Consider the following 20,940-nt stretch of genomic DNA (forward strand, 5'->3'; position numbering starts at 1 on the left):
ACCGAAAGACACCCGAAATACCTTAACCAAGGCCGCAGGTTGAGAGAAGTTGTTCCAAGACCTTGTGCATATGCGTAGACACACCCCATACCCTTCCGAGACTCTCGAGGAACGTCAAAAACACATTGACTTCATAGAGCAGATTCTCCTGTCTTTGGCCACCGCTCAAGGTGCCGGTTAGATACTGTCGTACCTGCGTGTCGGAATCGTGCTCAATGCTCTCTGATACTGTGTCAATGTTCAGAAGCAGTACGCTGTCCCAGTTGCATTGGTCAGGCCTTAGAATGGTAGAGATACCGGCCAGTAGAAAGCCACAGTACAGTATACCAGCTGAAAACACCGCCATCGGAGCATTGATCGTGTGCGCGTGACTGGCCGGAATTTCTTGGATGATTTCTCGAATACTCATAGCATGAAGAAGCCCCATGCGTGCTTTGGGACCTCGAAACCAAGACTCAAAGTCAAGCATTGGTTTCTTCCGGCCACCAACGACGCGCTGTTCAACATTGTACTGTTGGCAAAGCTTACGACAAAACCAATTGAAATCAATGGCAGAATCAAGACCAATCGTATGCCATCGGAGAAGTATCACCCTCTTGTTCATCTCCGACATGGACAAACTTTGGTCAGCAAACAAGTAGAATCTAGCCAGACCTCTTGATATGTCCAGTCTCGAAGGAACGCCAATCACGTTCATCCCAGACACCGGGCTCTCCGCCATGAGTGACTTGAATCCCTCAAGCGTTACAGAGGCAGTCAGAAAAGCCAGGGAAGAGCCCAAATGTCGCACATGGACATTCTCAGACATGGCCGAACTGAACAGCTGCGAAAACTCCTGTCTTCTTGGACATCTCGCAATCATTTTGTCTCGCCAAGTCTCGGCATCTGTAGCTTCGAAAATATCGGCTTCTGCTGGCATGGGCAATGAATGAGAAGTATGGCGTTGACATGTAGGGCCACCACTGTATGTCGAGATTTGGCCGTCAAGCACATAATGTCCCAGTAGTGCTCGTAGCTGCGTCTCTCTTGCAGCCCAAACTCTCCATTTGCGTTCAAGGACATCGTGACTGTCCAAAAAATCGAAAGGCATGATCTCTTCTTGATCTTCCAGTTCATACATACCTGACCAGCGTGCCCAGAAGAATCCAAGACTATGGAAGACTTGTGCGGTGGTTCGAAGGGTGATGTTCTTACGAATCAGCCGACCTACGGAGAGATATTGTTGGTGTGCTTACCTCAGATAGCATTGCGTATATCTGTCCGAGAAGCGCCGTGAGCACGAGTTGTATACCGGAACATGTATCATAAGGACTTCGGTGCTTGATGAGAGTATGCCACTGAAAGCCGTTTTAGGTGGTGAATAAAAGGGCCAATTGGTAGTCTTACCGAGGTTGCAACAGCAGTATGTGCTAATCGCCATAGAATCTCGCCCTTTGGAAGTCAGCAACTTGGCTTGTACCATCGAGGAAGTCCGACCTTGAGCAAATAATCTCTTTTGCCCATAAATAGCGACCCAAGCGCAATGGCATTGAGCAAAAGGGGATGAGTCCAATCTTTGAAGACGAATGTAGCTGCGTGCACAACGGGGAAAGATGGGAGGAATTGTTTGAAGAACATATGGAGACATCCATCGAGGAATACGGTTGTGAAACCTGTAGTTTGCGCCTCGGACGTGACATCTGCCGACTGTTCAAATTAGATCTAGAATTTCAATCCGAACCTAGCTGCTCTTACCAAGGAAGTGATCATTTCTGTCAGATTCTTCACAGCACGGGTGCCTCTATGCTGTTTGTCCCCATCAGCTGTAAGCCAGGGCGACAATGGAGTGTGCTCTGATTCAGTTGGTGCAACAGCTTGAGATGGCAGGGCCTCAAGAGCAGGAAGATTGGTGAAGTCGGCAGCCAGAATCGATGTGAGTAGGTCCGCAGAGTCCGGCCAATTGAGGGACATTGTCTCAGCAGGATCAAGTAGCGATTCATTATGTATATCTGCCATTGGTGTATACGTTGATATCGATGGGGCAAGCTCATCTGTCGAGGGTGGCAATGAGGAAGCATCGGCGTTGGCTGCCTCTAGGGTGAGGTCGAGACGACGTTCGCTGTCGGTGTTGTATCCTTGCGCAGGGCGTTCATGGCGCCTCATATGGCGCGTTAGACTATCATTTCTGGTGAAACCTCTTGAGCACGTCTCGCAGACAAAGGGTCGAGTTCCAGTGTCTATATATTGTCAGACTGTTTAGACTCACTATATTGAGCCTGGAATTCCGTACGTGATCTCTCATGCCTCTGGAAGAAACACCAATCGCCCATGTTAACATATGAGATGTGCGCGGACGGTTTTCTCGAAGCGTGCTCACCATCAAATGTTCGGCTTTCCCAAAGCTCCTGCTACAATGTGGACACACATGTCTCTTGGCCGATATGATTGAAGACCTGAGAGGCATCTCGCAAACCAGGTTGTTGTCGGTTGCAGGGAGTATTCAAATCGCAAGTCCGACTCAATTGAACGGGTACTGTAACCAGATGAATGGGCTCGGGGCCACAGCTTTAGGTGCCTTGAGCGAGTGTCCGGGCGAGTCTGCGTGGAAGTCGGGGACTGTTAAGCCCGATTAGGTGCCTTGCGGGCTCCCCGCAGCCGAGGCTCAGGCCGCCCACGCTCTAAGTAAATAATTACTAGGCCTTCTTATCGGTCCTCCCTACGCCACACATTTTACGTTCCTGGCATTTAAAGCAGCAATACTATTTCGGCCACCAGACTCCAAATTTACAGCATGAAGCACGTGAACTTCCTACTTACCGCTCATTCTCCATCCAGATTCCAACAGTGCGTATGATTATCAACAAATGATGGGTTTTATCATCGAATCAACATCCAACCCCTGTAAGTCGGCGTCGTGACAGCCAGTACGGAGTACTATGGACCGCTTCAGGCGATGGCACGGCCCAGTCGCGTGTCTCATCCCCATCTTGTTGTGATCAACCCGAAACCGAAGTGTGGCACCTCGTTAAGACGTAGCCCGTACTCCGTACACTATCATCCTTTGGGGCATGGTCTACGAACATCTCTGGCCCCTTCAACGACCTTCGTTTGGTAGCCGATGTTGTCACCGCCCCCCGAGATCCTTCATATGGGGAGCTACATAAGTTGCGTCGCTCTGCATAACCGACAATGTCTCATCTTTCTCAGCCTGACCAGGCGACTTTGATTCTTTTTATCAAGAAGCATTCTAAGAAGACGACAAATCCTAAATGCGCTTGGGCTGTCTGTTCTCGTGATATACAGTCACCCGTTGTCAGGAGATACGGGGGCGACCAGATTTCAAGGCTTAACATTCAACGAGGGCAATGGAAGAAGGCAAGACTGTAGAGGTACATCCTCCAACCAACGATCTCATTGTCGACTGGGCTGGCGACGATGACCCAGAGAACCCCCTCAATTGGCCCTCGAAGCGCAAGGGCATCAACATTGCCCTCTTATCGTGCCTGACCTTTGTCACGTAAGTGTTCTCAACCATTCACAGACAGCTGAGAACTGATGCCTCTTTTTCAGCCCACTTGCTTCATCGATGTTTGCGCCGGGCATCCCTCTGGTCATGAAAGACTTCCATAGCACCAGTGTTTTCTATGCGACCTTTGCTGTCTCGGTCTATTTGGTAGGCTATTCGTTCGGCCCATTGGTGTTTGCCCCACTCTCCGAGCTTTATGGACGACTGCCTGTATATCTCGTCACGAATGTCCTTTTCATCATCTTCACAATCGCCTGTGCTGTTGCACCGTCTTTAGGCAGCCTCATAGGCTTTCGCTTTCTCGCTGGATCAGCAGGTTCTGCACCCCTTGTGCTTGGTGGAGGCAGTGTCGCGGATCTGTATCCTCGCGAAAAGCGCGGATCCAAGATGGCCGTGTTTTCCATAGGTCCCCTAATTGGACCGGTGGCAGGTAAGCTCGACGAGATTGATTATGGCTGTGAGGTACTCACCGTCTCCTAGGCCCTGTGGCTGGCGCCTTTCTGGCCGAGGATGTTGGCTGGCGTTGGGTGTTCTGGGTCATTACCATTGCCGTAAGTGCATTCCATTGACGTTCTGTTCAAAATTTATAGCTTTTCAGGCCGGTATTGTCGTGATTGCATGCTTCATCTTCATGAGGGAAACATATGCACCGGTACTCCTGGAGAGAAAAGCTGCTCGTTTGAGGAAATCCACGGGAAATCAAGACCTCCGTTCAAAGCTGTCCACAGACGACTCACCGCGGAATGCGATCGCAAAAGCATTCATACGCCCTACCAAGATGTTCTTTATGTCTCCCGTTGTCTTCGTATTTGTGGTGCGTTGCCTTGAGCAAAGCCTCTGACTGTGACGTTAAACTTGAACAGGTGTACATCGGCGTCATCTATGGCTACCTCTACCTTCTCTTCACCACAATCACCGAGATTTATGAGAGCGTCTACCACTTCTCGACCGGTCTGGCAGGTCTATCTTACATTGGAATAGGTGTCGGGATGTTTATTGGGTTAGGCGTCTTCGGAGCGACTAGCGACCGGCGAATTCAGAAGAAAAAAGCACAGGGAGACGTTTCTCCGGAAATAAGACTGGAAGGCTTGATTCCTGCCGCCATATGCATCCCGATCGGTCTCTTCTGGTACGGATGGTCTGCCGAGAAACAGATTCACTGGATCATGCCAATCATTGGAACGGGTTGGGTCGGCCTGGGTCTGATTGGAATATTTGTAAGGCGTTATTTGCACATTCTCACTCGCATTGTCTGCTGACCTGAACTAGCTTGCCGTCCAAACTTACCTTGTCGACTGTTATCCTTTATACGCTGCATCGGTGACGGCCGCCAATACTGTGGTTAGGTCGCTGGTGGGAGCTTTCCTGCCGCTGGCCGGCCGTCCGCTTTACTCGAATCTGAAGCTGGGTTGGGGCAATTCGGTGCTGGCTTTTATCGCTCTCGCAATGGTACCTCTACCGTTCATTTTCATGCGTTATGGTGCCCGACTCAGGACGCATCCTCGGTTCCAGGTGAACTTTTGACGGCACGATACAGCCGCTGTTGCTTATCATGACCTACAGGAGCGGTCAAGCAGGTCTCAGCCTAGTACAACCATGAACATTCTCGTGCCAACCTCAAGCTTGTGGCGACTCTGCTCACCTGACCATGGCTTGCAACACTGCCAAGTCCGAGCATGCTGGATCAAAGAGAAAGGATTGTGCAAGCCCTTAAATGACGAGCCACCAGAATTTTTCAAGCTTGTCAATTCACGCCCGGCATCCACACAAGGCTGTGAAAAAGCTTTCTCCTTGGCCGAGCTTCGGTTTTTGACAGACCCAATAATTGAGCTTTTACGGGGCATTTTTCGCCATCTAGCCCCTAATTTTGCAGATCATGCAGACTTGCTTACGCCTTCCCATCGCCTCCCTGTACCACTACGGAGTACTCCGTCCTTGGTACGACCATTTGCCCTCCATGTTGTCGATCTATATACTGTGTCTTCCGACTGATCATATGATATTTTATAGCGAAGGAATAGAAACACATAGTGGGCTAGTCAAGCCCTAGGGCTGTCGCACCAAAAATGCGTGTTGATGTTGAAGATATCGGGCTGTGAAGGCCGATGCTTTTGTTCCGACGCCGGACCGGAAATGTGTCCGAGTCAAGTCCGTCCATACAGCAACCCATAAGTTCCACCGGCAAACGAAAACAATACAGGAAGTACTACCCTGCCCACCGGCAAAAGTCTAGATGCGGTATGCAAATTCATTTCCACACTGGTACGGAGTATGACACACGCATCAATAGCCGACCTAAATGCTGGGGAAGCCGATCTTCGACCAATATGGCAACCCGAGATGAAGAATTACGGCTACGACTTCCCATAGCCTACGGAGTATAAAGCCAGTGGGATCAGCATGATGACGATGTCTTCTTTCTCGAACAAGACGACACCTACTGACTGATCTCCCTGGGTTGACTCCCACCACGACCATCACCACCGCCGCCATGGAGACATTCCACGGCAGATTCGAAAAATACAATGTCGCCCACAAACTACAGAAGCGCTCCCTTCTCGTCGCCATCAACGCTGTCGCCGGCTTGTCCATCTTCTTCTTTGGTTACGACCAAGGTGTGATGGGTGGCGTCAACACGACTCGTGATTATGCAGAGCTCATGGGTTTCGGGCACTGGGATGCAGAAGAAGGTCTCGTCAAGGTTGACAAGAGTCTTTTGCAAGGTGGCATTGTTGCTGTGTAAGTTGAAATGACCTATCTACATAGATCTCTACCGTGGAGAGTCGAGACAGAGATTGGACGATGTCTACTGGACTACTGGGTCCTTGAGTCTGGCTCGTTCCATATGTACCCTGTCTTCTCCCTACATGATAGCACTCTCTGTTTGCGGACCTTCAAAGACGACCTGTTGACCCTTTGGCTTTTCTGCTTAGATATTACCTTCCTGGAACCTTGTTCGGTGCTCTCATCGGCGGTTGGATAGGAGACAAGTTGGGTCGCATCACCACCATCGGCATAGCATGCGCCTGGGCCATTGTCGGCGCGACTCTCCAATGTTCCGCCCAGAGCGCCAACTGGATGTTCTGCGCCCGTGTCCTCAACGGAATCGGCACGGGGATTCTCAACGCCATCACTCCCGTCTGGGCCACGGAAACGGCAGCGTACACGTCTCGAGGACAGTTTGTGTCGATCGAATTCACCCTCAACATCCTCGGTGTTGTCGTGGCTTACTGGATCGAATTCGGCACCTCCAAATACGGAGACGGAACTTCACCCTTCATCTGGCGCTTCCCCATCGCGTTCCAGATCGTCCCATTGATCGGTCTTTTGTGCGTCATCTGGTTCATGCCCGAGTCACCCCGGTGGTTGGTCAAAGTGGGACGCGAGAAGGAGGCACGGTACATCCTCAGCCGCCTCCGCGGCGACGAGGGTGAAGACCGCGAGCAGGCCGAGGCCGAGTTTCAAGACATCCGCAACGTCAGTGCCTTGGAGGTGGAAACGTCCAAGCAAAACAGCTACTTCAGCATGCTCTTCGGCATCGGATCGGGGAAACTACACACGGCCCGCCGCGTCCAATTGGTCATTTGGTTGCAGATCTTGCAGGAATGGATCGGCATCGCGGGCATCACGATCTACGGACCCGAAATCTTCACCATAGCGGGCATCAAGGCGAAAGACCGGCTGTGGGTCAGTGGTCTCAACGACATCACCTACATGTTTGCGACGTTGATCTGTGTCTTTACGCTGGACCGCATCGGTCGTCGGTGGACCTTGTACTGGGGCGCCGTCGGCCAGGGGATATGCTGTTTCGCCGCCGGAGGTCTCGCCCGAGCCACGATCAACGCCTCTTCCGAGAGCCACAAGACGTCCTTGGGTGCCGGGGCGACCTTCTTTGTGTTCCTGTACACGGCCATCTTTGGGGCCACGTGGCTGACGGTCCCTTGGCTTTACCCTGCCGAAATATTCCCCTTGCACGTTCGCGCGCGAGGCAACGCCTTTGGTGTGGTCGGTTGGTCGATTGGTAACGGCTGGTGCGTCCTCTTGCTCCCCACGATCTTTGCCCGCCTCAACGAAAAGACGCTCTACATCTTTGGTGGAGTCAACGTCCTCAGCATCATCGTCGTGTGGGCCCTGTACCCGGAGACGAACCAACGTACGCTCGAGGAGATGGATCTCGTGTTTGCCTGCGACAGCATATGGACCTGGGAGGCCGAGAAGAACTTTGCAATCTTGAAAGAAGAAAACCCCGAATTGGTCCAGGCCGCGAAGAGGGGCAACAGCTTCGTCATCGACCCGGAGACCGGCAGGAGGACCAGCATGGCCAGCTCGGCTGCTGCTGCGAGAAGGGGGAGCTCGAGTCTCGCCGTGAGGAGGCCGAGTGGACCTGCGAAGCCTGGCAGTGTCGTGGAGAAGGACGTCGTGGAGCAGAAGTAGTAGGCCTTTTGAGAAGGAGGCGTCTCCCCCTCCTCGCCGATCAAATGTATTCCTGGTTGTAAGCTTTGCCCGTCGAGGAACACCATTTCCACCAAAGATCGAGTACTTGGGGTAGCTATGAGGTGTCTGGAAAAAACAAATCCAAAATCTACTTCTCGACACAGATGATGGCCACTCCAAGTCTGATACCTATAGGCCTAAAGACACGTCCCGAAATACATTGCCATGGCCATCGAGTATTGAAATCGACGGATTCCAAGATCTCAATCCTATCAACATGTTTCTTTCCCACACGACAGCCTCCTGAGGAAACGGGTTGAAGATATTGTTTAGACTATGACGGGAAGCTTATGGTGAAAGGATATAGATAACGATGAGTAAGGTACAGGAGGTCGGTGAACAGAAAGACACGTACAGTACATAGCACGAGCCTACCGTGTAAGACACATTGGAGAAGAGATTGCAAATTGATTGAACTACAACCTATGAAAAGCACTTTTGACTATCTCAATCTTGGTCTTGACCTCGACCTCTCACCTCACCTCACTTCTTGCCAATTTGTCTCATCGCCAACAAAAACTTGTCCTCGTTGGACACCTCCTTCTCTGCGACCTTAGCAAGACTACTACTAGTAGTAGCCTGCGAGGTTCTTGCTCGCATTGCCTCCAGGAACCGATCCTCAAAGAGATGCTTGGACGTCTCTTGGTAAATCTCCTTGTCCGTCATGCTCATGGTTCCGCATTCAGGACAGAAACCCTCTGGGAACGTCCTTGCCGAATAGACGTGTCCCTTGTCGCAAACCTCGGGCGAGCCAACCTCATAGTGGCCCCACCGCTTCTCGATGTCTCTCATGCCTCGATTCTTGATCTTGGGGACGTTGAGTGTGTCTGCCATGAACTCTGAACGCTCAAGTGCCTGCATGAAGTCGGTGGCAGTCTCCAGCAAAAGCTTGTGCGTGTTGGGGTAATGCTCGCAGATGTCCATGACTTTCTTCAGCTTGTCTTTGACAGTGGCAGCATCGTCGATCAAGGCCGCCGCATCACCAACTTTGATTGAAGTACCCAGCACTCTCATTTTGCCTCTTGTGGCGACGGCGAAGAGACCAAACTGGATTTGGTGCAGGCGCAGCTCAACGTCGATCAAAGGGCTCAATGTAATGCGGTCATTCTTCAGCATTTCCTCACAGCAGTTGGCACACGCCACTGACTCTCTGTACGCATACTCCAGCATGGTCATTCCTTGTCTCTGAACGCCATAAGACGGATCGCGGAGGTCGAGGAGATACCCGGCCATCTGCAAGGAGTCTGCGATGCGAATTCCAATGATTCGATATTCCAAAACGTCGAAACGGAATCGGAATGGCAGTTCATATGTCTTTGCAACGTTTGGAAATGATTCGCTGACTTTGGATATCTGAGACTGAATATGGTCGATGACCTCGTTACGCACCTTGACGATCTCTTTTTGGAGGTCGAGAGCATCACGATCCCGACGAAGAATGAGGTCAGTATTTGCTCTCGTGGCCATTGGATTTGGCCTAATATTCTCAACACTTTGGCCAAAATTGTCGACGAGTCCTATTTCAACGGCGTCAACCTTGGTAGCAAACTTTTGTAGAATGCGACCCATTTTCGACACAAGCCGATCAAGGGTGTCTTCGAAGTTGACAAGTTTTGCAATGCTCTCATATCGGTGTGTTTTGGCACAAGGCTTGCCACACTGGCATACTGGCAGTCGAAGGTCGGCAGAAATTACATTGGAATTGACCGATAAGATTGTGCCATTGGGTGTAAGCTCATAGACCGAGTGGAGGTTGATGCTATCCAGCTCAAAGACGTCGACTAGATGACCACAGTCGGGAAGGTAGAGCATTGGGTTGTATGGAATAAAACCAGCAACACAGGTTGGGCACAGGCTTGCTGGAAGACAGACTTCGCCATGCAGAGAAGGACAAGGGTGGCCGCACTCCAAGACTATAAATCAGTTAGTGGCAGTATTCACAGAAGCCGTTCGGGGCGAAGGGCTCACCTTTAGGACATGGTACACAGCAGGGGAGAGTTGTGCTGGGTAGGCAACACAATACGTTTGCCGAGTTCTCGTGCTCACATCTAGGCTTGGATAGTTTGATACAGGGCTCACATGTATCGGAACAACGACCTGGACATGGACCATGTTCGCAAGAATCTGCACATGGCTCCGAACAAGAATTCGGACAAGGTGATCCGTGGTGACAGTCCAGTTTGCAAACATGACCACAAAGTTTCTGTTGTCCACATCTGAAAGGGCAGATTTTGTGGCTCTGATTCTGCTGACAAGTGCCGCATTGAGCGGTGCACGGATGACCGCAAGACAAGATCGATGGGCATTGAGCTGAGCAGAAGTCTTTCTGCGTGGAGTCGTCACCACATATGACCGTTAGAGAATGGCCACAGTCTAGTAGCTTTTGTGAGACCACGACCTTGCACTTTGAAACCTGCCCAGAGCAAAGAGATGTGCCCTGGTGTCCACATGGCAGGATGAAGTCCCCTCTAGATGAGTCACAACTTCCACAATCTTGATAACATAGTTTTTGACAAGGATGGCCACATGGGAAGACTTCCTGACATGCCTCTTGGCAGGCAATACGATCGTGGAGGCGCGGCGGGTGGCACATCTGTTGGCAATCATGACCACACTCCAAGCGTTGACCGCAGACGGCAGCGCAGATGGGAACCATCTGGAAGTCGGAGGGCTGTTGTACAGCGTGGCAGTGCTCTGGGTGCGTACTGCAGCAAGTCAACAGTGAAGCACCAATGTTTCCATCAAAAGCAGAAATGACCTGTCTCCACATTGGTACTTTTGACAAGGTTTGCGTGTCTCCAATGATGTAAAAGCCCTCTCGTGCTCTGCTACACGCAACATTGATACGATTGATACTCTTGAGAAAGCCCGCGCTGCCTCCGCTCCGAACCGTACTTAGAACGACAATTTTCGCTTCTTCACCTTGAAAGTTGTCGACTGTGGCGATTCTTAACATGTCAGCCATGGGAACTTCGTCTTTGGCTAATCTGCCTTCTGGGACCAAGCCTAATACTTCTTCGTCGATGAGCAGCTGACGATCTTTTTCGCTGAGCCAGATGTTACATGTGGTGGATAGTTGTTCGTTAAGCTTAGAAAGCTGACCGGCGTAAGGAGTCAGAACGGCAATGTCGCCCTGGTCATAAGCACCTCCGCGAAGGAGGTAAGTGACAAGTCCAACCACCATCTCAACTTCGTAGAGATTGACATGAGACTTCAGATCGTCTGCTTCCAGCTCAGGAATGCGATGATCCCACCAATACATTCTGTGCACAAGTCCAACCGTGGGAGGATTGTCCAATGTGGATTTGTGATCTCTCAGATAGGGGTAAAAGATGCGTGCTATGTTGGCAATGGTCGGATGCATGCGACGCTGAATGTTTAGATGAGTTGATGCGACTGCCGAAGAGGACGGGTCTTTCGGTAGCATCAGACGTTCCAGGAGTGATTCATCTAGTCGGTAATCCATGCCAATTTGTGTTTCCAACGTAAGCATCTGCTGGTCCGTCTCAGGCCGCAGTTGTAATGGATCGCCAATCATTATCGCATGTTGAACTGTCGGGAGCAGTGAGCATAGTGTATGTGCTTCCATAACCTCTGCCGCTTCTTCGCAAAGAGTTATTTCAATCCCAACAGAGGCCAGCTGTTTCCATCGCGCCGCGCATCCTGTGGTCGTCATTCCAATGACATTGGAATCGCCCATGATCTTGATATCTCTCTGATGGCTCAAGTCGTTGGCAGCAGAGACCAGGTCTTTATATTCAAAGTGCAGACCAGTCAGCTTAGCAGCAAACCTCTCAGTGTCGACCTCAGCCTCCCATTGGCGTAGAAGGGCCTGACGTTCGGGATATGGTAAATTCCAAAGGCTTCTGTCACCAGCTTCTTCGCTCTGCTGTTTGGTAAAGTAGGAAATGTCTTGCAGAATGGCATCGACATCTTTGGCGGAGCTACGGTCACGTTCTCGTAGAACTTCGTTGAGTCTCGTGGCAAGCTCGAAGTGTAGGTCCCGAATACTCTCTAAATCTCCGCCTCCATACCAATGCTCGAAGGCGAACGCCTTTGCGTAGACAGATGGAGCATTAGTGGAGAGTTGTCCGTGGAAATGAGGGTATTTTTCAAACAAAATGTCTTCAACATATTGCCATGGCACCTTTCCAGTGTGGTGTTTCGATGAGATGGCTTGATGAATGTCAGTACAGCATTCATACAGCTTGGGGGATCTTACCTTTGCACATGATATCTACCTCTGCAAATGTTTCCTTCCTCCGTGAGCTGATGATGCTCCTCTCTGGTGGAGCTTTGCGAGGTCGAGATTTCTTTCTCATAGTCTGGAGATTAATGGCCTCAGTCCATTTCTCTTTGCTGCCTCCACCGACACGAAGCAACCCCGTAACTTGTGCATCACGTAAATCCTGGAGGAAATTGTCGAGTGCATGATTTGTCAGACACACTAACAGAATGGGCTTTTGTGTTGGCCGCGATGATAACAAAGCCTTTGTCAACTGGACACCGAGAAATGTCTTGCCACAGCCCGGTGGGCCCTGCGTGAGCGCAAGTTCGCTGATCAGACCATCTCTGAAGGCCATAGCTTGTCCTTCATCAAGAGACGTCTCACGCCTCAAAATATCGATTGTTGACGGTCGCAACAGTTCTTGAACCGACATGGACTTGGTCCGGTTTGTCGATGACAGCACAGAGCTGAGATCATATCGGAACTCCTCTTTCTGTGCATAAGCCGGAGGTGGGCAAGTCACGGTCGGAATTCCGCCACCAGGGACATTGCGTCTGGCCATTGATATGGCATCTTGTGGGCTGACCTTAGGCGCAATGTAATTTTGAAATGCGAAGTCAGTCTCCCCCATCTCTTGTAGTCTTTTTAGACAGTTGTAGAAGCCAGCAAAAAGCACCTTTGGAAATTCAACAAGAGCCGTGTCGGTGTCGGAGCAGAGTCCAAGGACATGACGGCTCAATTGTAAAACATCTTCGCGAGTAGAAGTAGGTAAGAACGACATCTGCACTGCTGCTCTTTCGCCACCACCGCCAGACATATCCATGGAGTATGTAGATTGAGAAAGGCTGACCTCAAGGAAGAAGACCGAAAGTTCATTGGTAATGCGATCAAGCTGAAGCAGGGCAACAAGCATGCCTTCTTGGAAGCGGCCGGAGCCATACATCCTACGGCCTCTCATGAATGATGGACAATGGTAGCTTGCACGGACAAGTATTCCCTTGCTCTCATGTGCAAGAAGTTCTTCAAATTTAATATCGTGATACAGAAAGAATCTGTGGCCTGCTAGTGTCTCATGAAGGATTCGTTCATAGGAGATTGGCTGAGGCCTGCCATATGGGTCGACTTGTAAGAACACTTGCTGAGCTGCAGTGTAGCAGATATCTCGGATGTGCTCTATGCTGTCACAGCGCATCTGGCGGAAGAGGGAATCGAGATGTCGCTTAGGCCCATTTGGCAGATGGTGTGCATGACGAAGATCTTTCTTCGGCATGTATACAGCGCTGTCAACTGCAAGGATCTCGTCAGGGGTCGGGAGTATTTGTATCTCGCGGTAGTCTGCCTTGTCATTATCGTGACGCAGGCTGGACGCGGCGGAGCCATTGTAGCGCTGGTTTGTGAATCTGAGAGGAGGGCGAGGCTCGGCGCGCAGGGTATGGATATGATGATTGGATGGCTCTTGACCCCAGGCATGGAAAGGACGATGAGCGCTGATGGTCGCCATGCTGAACCAAGCTCATTGATCCAAATGCATATGGTGTGGTAAGATAGAATATGTGTACCATGAACTTCATCGATCTTTCTTCTGTGTGAATGAGTCGCGACACATTTGGGCATGCGCCTTGGCGAAAAGTGACTGCGACTGGTAGAATTGTAGCCAAACACACACTGAAGAGACTTAGGATGCCACTTTGGCCGTGTACTAGATGAGAATGAATAGTTGCATTGTTGCACCCTTTGAGCTACTCGTTGTAGGACATCTTTCGTTCGTTGTTCATCGGCAAAGCGTTATGCTTGGCCCGTGACCACCATGCTTTCTATAACCACAATGGACTCGGATGCTGAGAGCCTGTTCCAAAAACACCAAATCTACCCATCCTCCTCTCATTTCAACATCTTTTGCACACTCCCTTTGACTCACCACCGACGAGAACATCGATTCAGTCTTAAAGACATCCTCCTCCATCGACCTTGTCAAGACCTTCTTTGTATACTTACAGCTTTACATTTGCGAATGAATCCTTGGATATGAAATGATAGAGAGCCTGATGACGAGACTGGGATAAAGGGCCTGTCCATGGAGGCACACGACCAATCGACAAGTGTTTCGGACAGATGGGTTGGGAACATTCTGTCAAGTTGACAATGAATGGGTCTGACAAGAAAGAGGGCACCCAGTCTCGACCAGAGTGCGTCGCGTGTTCTTCGGAACTATCGATAAACAAAAGCCGACGGAGTGGATGACTTCTTCTGCGCATCAGTGGCGATTCGTAGCATTTCCACTTCCACTGTATTCATTCCCTGGCATGCCTCGGACCCAGTGGCTGAATGTTCTGCTATCTTTACCTTCCAACAACATATGCAAATCCTCTTTCTCGGGAGGCAATCGAATTCCGTGGCCTGGTTTGGGGTACAAGGCCGCATGCTCGTCGTAGTAACCATCATAACCTTCGTCAACGGCATCGCCGCCATCCACCTCACGCGAGGTTGGCAAGTTGGTCACCGGCGTGACATATGTAGATGTAAATTGAGCCTGAGGAACAATTGCTGGCTGAGCTGGTGTCACAAGGGTTTGGAAGATAGGCAAGTCAGGGGCGAGATCTGATGCGTGCATGAGAAGTGAAACCAAGTTCTCTTTCGACAATGTGTGCAGATAGGCCAGCTTCTGATCTGCTTTTAAGAATCGTCCACCAAGTCGAGTGCCTGCATATACCGGTGTCGCTGGAACAACAGAAGGAGCGGGCACAGCTTTCACTTTGTTGTTAGTTTTCTTCGCCTTTTTGCCATGTAGAATTCGGTCGCATTCAGTGCAATACCATTCAGCTTTAGCGTCCGAGACCGTCTGTTTAGATATTTGAGGATCATGGCATCTTTGATGCCAACATTTATTGCATGCATCACAAAACACAATAACGTTGCCTGGTGGGCCATGCCCTCGTGAGCAATGCTCACACAAGGCAAACTGTTCACGGCCTCGATATATTCTCCTTTTGATCTTGGGGTGGGTTTTGGCGGACGACGATGGAGTGGCAACATTATTGGAACCAGCTCGCGACGGCTTGGTCGGACTCGCGCTAGTGGTATTTTCATTCGTCAAGTTCACAGGTTTCTGCGTCTGACGTCCTGATCTTGTGTGTCCAGTCGGTTTGTACTCTTCCGAAGACTCTCGAGATTGGGTTGTAACTGATTCCGCCGTGGTTGACCTTGCGCTCAGTGTGTTTCCATCAACACTCTTACGCTTCTTGCTCGGGTGTTTCAAAGCATCATTGGAGGTATCTGCTGCAGTCAAAGGTGAACCATTATTCGCAGATTGGTCTTTTGTGTTTCGTGGGCCCCGTTTGACGCCCGGCCGGCCCCTCCCTAAACCTTTGCCGGACACAACAGAGCCATCGCATAGAACGTATTGCTTGCGCTTGCGAGTAGCTGGGTCATTGGAAACGTCTTCTGAGACATTAGAAGTGCTAGACTCATCAACGGACATCATCGAGTGATCCGTGTTTTTCGCTATGGAGCCATGGGTATGTCCTGAGGAAGGTAGCGTACTGGATGGAAACGTCACAAATGAGCCTCTCGAATAGCGGAAGTCAGGGTCGCTGTCGGTCTGCAATTCGTCCTTATCGAGCTTGTAAACCGCTTGAGCATTGGTATTGATATTAGCTGTGACTTCCCTAGCCAAATTCCCTCCACCTATGGCAGGGGGGACCTCATGACCGTGGGGCAAGAGGTCGGGGAAAGATCCTTTGCGAGGCAAACTAGCACCAGGCTGATAGGTGACAGAACGGGAAACACCGGATGAAGTCTGGCTGGGCGCTGTGACGATTATGGTGTTTTCAGGAGTAGCCTCGTCGCTCGAGCCACTGAATATCAATGCCGATGGGGGAGTGGTGGGTTGGGAAATTCCAGATACTGGCTGGTCAGGCTTATTGCCCAATACATTGGCAACATCTATCTTGACACTCGATCTGAATGTCGGCTGTTCTGGAGGGGTAGCCATGGCAGGTTCTAATGTTCGAAGCTCAAGGTGTGTCGCAGCAAGGATGGTGGGCGCAAGGGATGAGGTGCCAGTCAAGCGCCCTCTATATATCAGACCGCCAATTTCTGAGACTGTTCAGGGAGGTTCTGAGGTGAAGCTAGGCGTAAAAAGCCGATAATCACTGGTATCTGAGGGCCTCCTTCATGCACAACGGTCGACGTTTCATGGGAGTTCGAAAATTGAGAGGACCCGTCTTGCCGGATTGAGGGGGATTGGACCCTGCACGTGATTTAGGTTGGCTTATGTAATGCAATATTCGGCCATGCCTAATTTAGGTCTGGTGAGGCCATAGTGCGACTAGAGCCTCTGATCTTTCTTTCGTGTTGTCACTACGCACAAAACGCGCATCACCCACAGCGTCAATCAACAAATCGATATCCTTCTCTCCGCCTTGCTAATAGATCCTAGCATGTCCTCTCTATCTAGCACATTACGCACAAAATGCGCACCCCTTTGGTTTAGAAATATCGACATGATTGATCAAGAGTCCCTTCCTTGTTTCTCTTCTTGCATTTCTATCTTCTCTCCCAATCCAACATCTACAGTGCTTTCCTTCTCAAGTTTAATAATAAAGCCCCTGTTACTGCACTTTGAACTATACTTACAATCGAAGGAGCATCGTTATCCAGGCCATGGCCTCCGTGTCGACATTCTTAGTCTCCAATATCCACTGTCCTTCCTGTGTCACCTACGTCCAAGATGTCCTACGTGAGATACCCAACATCCTGTCGGTACAAATTTCGTTAATCGATCAAACAATCCGTGTGAAACATGCGCATGACAAAACACAGGACCGGATCACCAAAGAGCTGCTCGAGGCAGCATTCGAGGTTCAGCATGTTACCACGGTGGGAGCAGACGGCGTCCAGACCTGTGATTACGATGTGTCACCTCCTCTGGTGGAGGCTTCACTTGGTCGGTCAAGATGGTTCATGTCCCGGGCGCAACGCAAACACATCGAAAATTGCAAAGCATGTCAAAGCAAAAGAGAAAGAACTCCCGTCAAAAGACGACCGTGGGCTGCAGTTACCCGACAGAGGCGCATGGATACAGGTCATTCCAAGCCAAAGTCAAAGGATACCACAACATCCGATGATACACTGGTGGAGGATCAACCTGCTGTGATAAATGTTGATGGTACCAACGATCGCCAGGATCACGCCGAATACGTCGCAACTGTTGTCATTGGGGGTATGACCTGCGCCTCTTGCAGCGGTACTATAATTAAGGAATTGAACAATCTCGACTTCGTGCAGTCTGCAGACGTCAGCTTAATGACTAATAATGCCAGAGTGGTCTTCTCAGGACAAAAGTCTCTGTCTGCAAAACTCATCGAAGCCATTGAGGATGTTGGCTACGAGGCATCAATCGAAGATGTAGTGCCTCTGGTACGGAAAGCGTCGATTTCCGGGGTTGGAAACACAGAATACAAAGCCACCGTGAGCATTGATGGCATGTCTTGTGGCAGCTGTGTTGGTACCATTACTCGAGGTCTCGAAGAACTACCATTTGTACGATCTGTCAACGTCGACTTACTTGGTCATCGTGGTGACGTTGTTCTTCTTGACAAGGAGAATGTTGAGGCGGTGTTGATGAAGATCGAAGATATGGGCTATGATGCAGTTGTGGTGCAATTAGAACCTACCGACACTCCTGGAAACATCACGCCATCTGAGAGAACTGTCCAGATCAAAGTCGATGGCATGTACTGTGAACTTTGTCCAGACAACATTGTGGCTGCATTACAAGCGGCCATGCCAGCCAAAGATGGCTCAGCCTACACTATCACTGAACTACCAACACTTCGCAATCCCATTCTCACCATCGCCTATCGACCTGCTCCTCCCGAAATCACTGTCCGCAACATCATCTCGGCCATCAATAAGTCTGATTTGGCATTGAAGGCGAGCGTGTATCATCCTCCCACGCTTGAGGAACGCTCACGCCGACTTCAGCGACGCGAACAGAAAGCTATTCTTCTCCGACTGGCGTTCACTGCTGTGGTCGCAATACCAACCTTCATAATTGGAGTGGTCTACATGAGCCTTGTACCCAAGTCTAATCAAACGAGGCAGTGGTGGGAAGATCCCATCCTGGCTGGCAATGCAATGCGGAGGGAATGGGCATTATTCTTCATGACCACTCCGGTCATGTTTTTTGGTACAGATATATTCCACACCAGAGCCTTGAAAGAGATACGATCCATTTGGAGACGATCAAGTAAAGTGCCTATCCTACGAAGGTTCTACCGGTTTGGAAGCATGAACTTGCTGATCAGTGCCGGAGCTGCAGTGGCCTATTTCTCATCTCTGGCCGTCCTTATCATGGACGCAACTGCTCCTCGAGACATGAAGAATCATCGCTCGGCCGACACTTACTTTGATACTGTCACATTCCTTACATTTTTCATCCTGATTGGCCGCTTTCTGGAAGCTTACAGCAAGGCCAAAACTGGTGATGCCGTTGCCATGCTATCCAAACTACGACCTTCGAATGCTTTACTAGTGGCGGGCAATGCACAAGATGGCGATAGAGATGAGCAGACCAGTACTTGCGCAATCCCGGTGGATCAATTAGAGGTAGGTGATGTTGTCCAAATCCCACATGGCGCATCACCACCCACCGATGGCCTCGTCGATCAGCAAGGCACGTTCTTGTTCGACGAAAGCTCGCTCACTGGAGAGTCAAAACCTGTCCGGAAGTCGTCTGGCGAAGAAGTGTACACAGGCTCTGTGAATGTCGGCGACCCTGTACGAATCAAAATCACCGAGGTTGGTGGCACATCAATGCTTGACAAGATAGTCAATGTCGTCCGTGAGGGCCAAGCCAAACGTGCACCGATTGAACGTGTTGCTGACATCATCACGGGGTACTTTGTGCCCGTAATCACTCTCATAGCCATTGTTACTTGGGTCATCTGGTTAGGCTTGGGTGAGTCTGGGAGATTGCCACAAGCATGGTTGGACGTCCAGAAGGGAGGTTGGCCATTCTGGTCACTCGAATTTGCGATTGCTGTCTTCGTAGTAGCTTGCCCCTGCGGAATTGGACTGGCAGCTCCAACTGCACTCTTTGTTGGTGGTGGGCTTGCTGCCAAACATGGCATTCTCGTCCAGGGAGGTGGGGAGGCATTCCAAGAAGCGTCAAGACTCGACACAATTGTCTTTGACAAGACTGGGACGCTCACTGAAGGGCAAATGAAGGTGACAGATGTTCAATTTCTCAGTCAAAACGAGACCCTGGATCCGGATGGAGATGTCCAGGTGATTCTAGCAGCATCACGCATTCTGGAAGAATCAAGTACACATCCCATCGCCAAAGCCATCGCGCAACACTGCGCAGAAAAAACAGTGGCGGCTTTGGAGATACAGTCTGAGGACGTCAAAGAAGTGCCTGGGCAAGGCATGACCGGGCGGTTCATTGTCAAAACTGATGCAGGAAGTTTGCGATACGAGGTCGGACTCGGCAATGAACGACTTCTCAGGACAATCCGCATGAACGACTCCTCGTTGAGATCATCTTCGGGCCCAGTGACAGAGAAGACGCAGGCTGTCAGAAGCGACTACTATCTCGAGAACATCCTGCAAAAGCATCAAGCATTGGGTCATTCAACTGCCATTGTCGCCATGAGGAAGATTTCGAACCAGGTAGCGGGTGAAACAGGTCTTCCCGAGTCATACCAAGCTGTAGCCATCTTCGCTATTGCCGATCCTGTGCGGAACGAAGCACCGAGCATATTGAAATCGCTTCAAGACTCCGGAGTGGACGTGCACATGTGTACTGGAGACAATCGAATCACTGCCCTCGCGATTGCATCGCAGCTTGGAATACCAGTCAGCAATGTCCGGGCTGGGGTGCTTCCGCAGGACAAAGCGGCGTATATCCAGGAGCTGCAAGGCGTGTCTGGCTCTAGAAATTCTGGCAAGGCATCATCCCGTAAGATTGTGGCATTTGTGGGCGATGGAACCAATGACACTCCCGCGCTTTCAGCTGCAGATGTATCTATCGCCCTCTCGTCTGGGTCAGATGTGGCAATCACGACTGCTTCCTTCATCCTGCTCAACTCTGACCTCAACACCATCCTTTCTCTTGTGAGGCTGGCGAAACGAGTCTTCCTCCGTGTCAAACTCAATTTTGCGTGGGCAGCAGTATACAATCTGTGCCTGGTTCCTGTGGCAGCGGGGGTTTTTTACCCTATCGGAGCCAGCCATGATCATGGCGGTTGGAGATTGGGACCTGTCTGGGCCAGTGTGGCGATGGCAGCGAGCAGTGTCAGTGTTGTCACAAGTAGCTTGGCACTAAAGCTGCCGCAACTGAGTTGGAGAAGAGAAGGACATCGTTGATGAAGTATTGTACGCGTACGAGTACGGGTAATCTGGAGACAGGACCTGGACCACAATATGCGCGTCAGCCGTAGCAGATATAACACTCTGGCGGAGTTTGGTAGTCTTGGGTAGATAGATACCCAGTTAGACAAAAAGATCAACCGAAAAGGATATTCGAAGTCTAGAGTCTGTCATCTCGTAGGGCCGCACATCCTGGATACGAAAACTGGGTGCTCCGTATGTAGATCACAGCACTGGTTGGGATTCGGTGGTGCGAGAGGAGCGCATGTGAAGCGAAAGGCGGAGTTGGAATCAAGGGGGGCATCGCAGGTCGAGCAAAGCTGTATCCCGATGCAGGCAG

The 20,940-nt window shown here is 50.6% G+C and overlaps 6 protein-coding genes across 6 annotated transcripts; 3 read left to right on the forward strand and 3 right to left on the reverse strand.

The window, feature by feature from the left end:
* Positions 1–22: 22 nt before the first annotated feature.
* PV06_02517 (uncharacterized protein) lies at positions 23–2,309 on the reverse strand (the record flags this gene model as incomplete). Its single annotated transcript, XM_016403215.1, has 6 exons — positions 23–1,189; positions 1,236–1,337; positions 1,387–1,431; positions 1,477–1,686; positions 1,735–2,216; positions 2,246–2,309. The coding sequence occupies 6 exons, from the start codon at positions 2,307–2,309 to the stop codon at positions 23–25; spliced, it is 2,070 nt and encodes a 689-aa protein (XP_016267112.1).
* A 1,035-nt stretch (positions 2,310–3,344) lies between these two features.
* On the forward strand, positions 3,345–5,335 carry PV06_02518 (uncharacterized protein; the record flags this gene model as incomplete). The annotated part of the gene is made up of 6 exons (XM_016403216.1): positions 3,345–3,496; positions 3,550–3,935; positions 3,986–4,056; positions 4,104–4,319; positions 4,369–4,722; positions 4,775–5,335. The coding sequence occupies 6 exons, from the start codon at positions 3,345–3,347 to the stop codon at positions 5,027–5,029; spliced, it is 1,434 nt and encodes a 477-aa protein (XP_016267113.1). The 3' UTR covers positions 5,030–5,335.
* A 661-nt stretch (positions 5,336–5,996) lies between these two features.
* Positions 5,997–8,366, forward strand: PV06_02519 (uncharacterized protein; the record flags this gene model as incomplete). Its single annotated transcript, XM_016403217.1, has 2 exons — positions 5,997–6,244; positions 6,439–8,366. The coding sequence occupies 2 exons, from the start codon at positions 5,997–5,999 to the stop codon at positions 7,937–7,939; spliced, it is 1,749 nt and encodes a 582-aa protein (XP_016267114.1). The 3' UTR covers positions 7,940–8,366.
* A 65-nt stretch (positions 8,367–8,431) lies between these two features.
* Positions 8,432–13,728, reverse strand: PV06_02520 (uncharacterized protein; the record flags this gene model as incomplete). Its single annotated transcript, XM_016403218.1, has 3 exons — positions 8,432–9,912; positions 9,968–12,175; positions 12,222–13,728. The coding sequence occupies 3 exons, from the start codon at positions 13,726–13,728 to the stop codon at positions 8,483–8,485; spliced, it is 5,145 nt and encodes a 1,714-aa protein (XP_016267115.1). The 3' UTR covers positions 8,432–8,482.
* Positions 13,729–13,867: 139 nt separating this feature from the next.
* Positions 13,868–16,409, reverse strand: PV06_02521 (uncharacterized protein). The gene has a single exon (XM_016403219.1). It carries the CDS (start codon positions 16,216–16,218, stop codon positions 14,482–14,484), a length of 1,737 nt encoding a protein of 578 aa, XP_016267116.1. The 5' UTR covers positions 16,219–16,409; the 3' UTR covers positions 13,868–14,481.
* A 262-nt stretch (positions 16,410–16,671) lies between these two features.
* Positions 16,672–20,819, forward strand: PV06_02522 (uncharacterized protein). The gene has a single exon (XM_016403220.1). It carries the CDS (start codon positions 16,890–16,892, stop codon positions 20,595–20,597), a length of 3,708 nt encoding a protein of 1,235 aa, XP_016267117.1. The 5' UTR covers positions 16,672–16,889; the 3' UTR covers positions 20,598–20,819.
* The last annotated feature ends 121 nt before the right edge of the window (positions 20,820–20,940 follow it).

Source organism: Exophiala oligosperma (genome assembly GCF_000835515.1).
Source record: "Exophiala oligosperma strain CBS 72588 unplaced genomic scaffold supercont1.2, whole genome shotgun sequence".
Classification (NCBI taxonomy): domain Eukaryota; kingdom Fungi; phylum Ascomycota; class Eurotiomycetes; order Chaetothyriales; family Herpotrichiellaceae; genus Exophiala; species Exophiala oligosperma.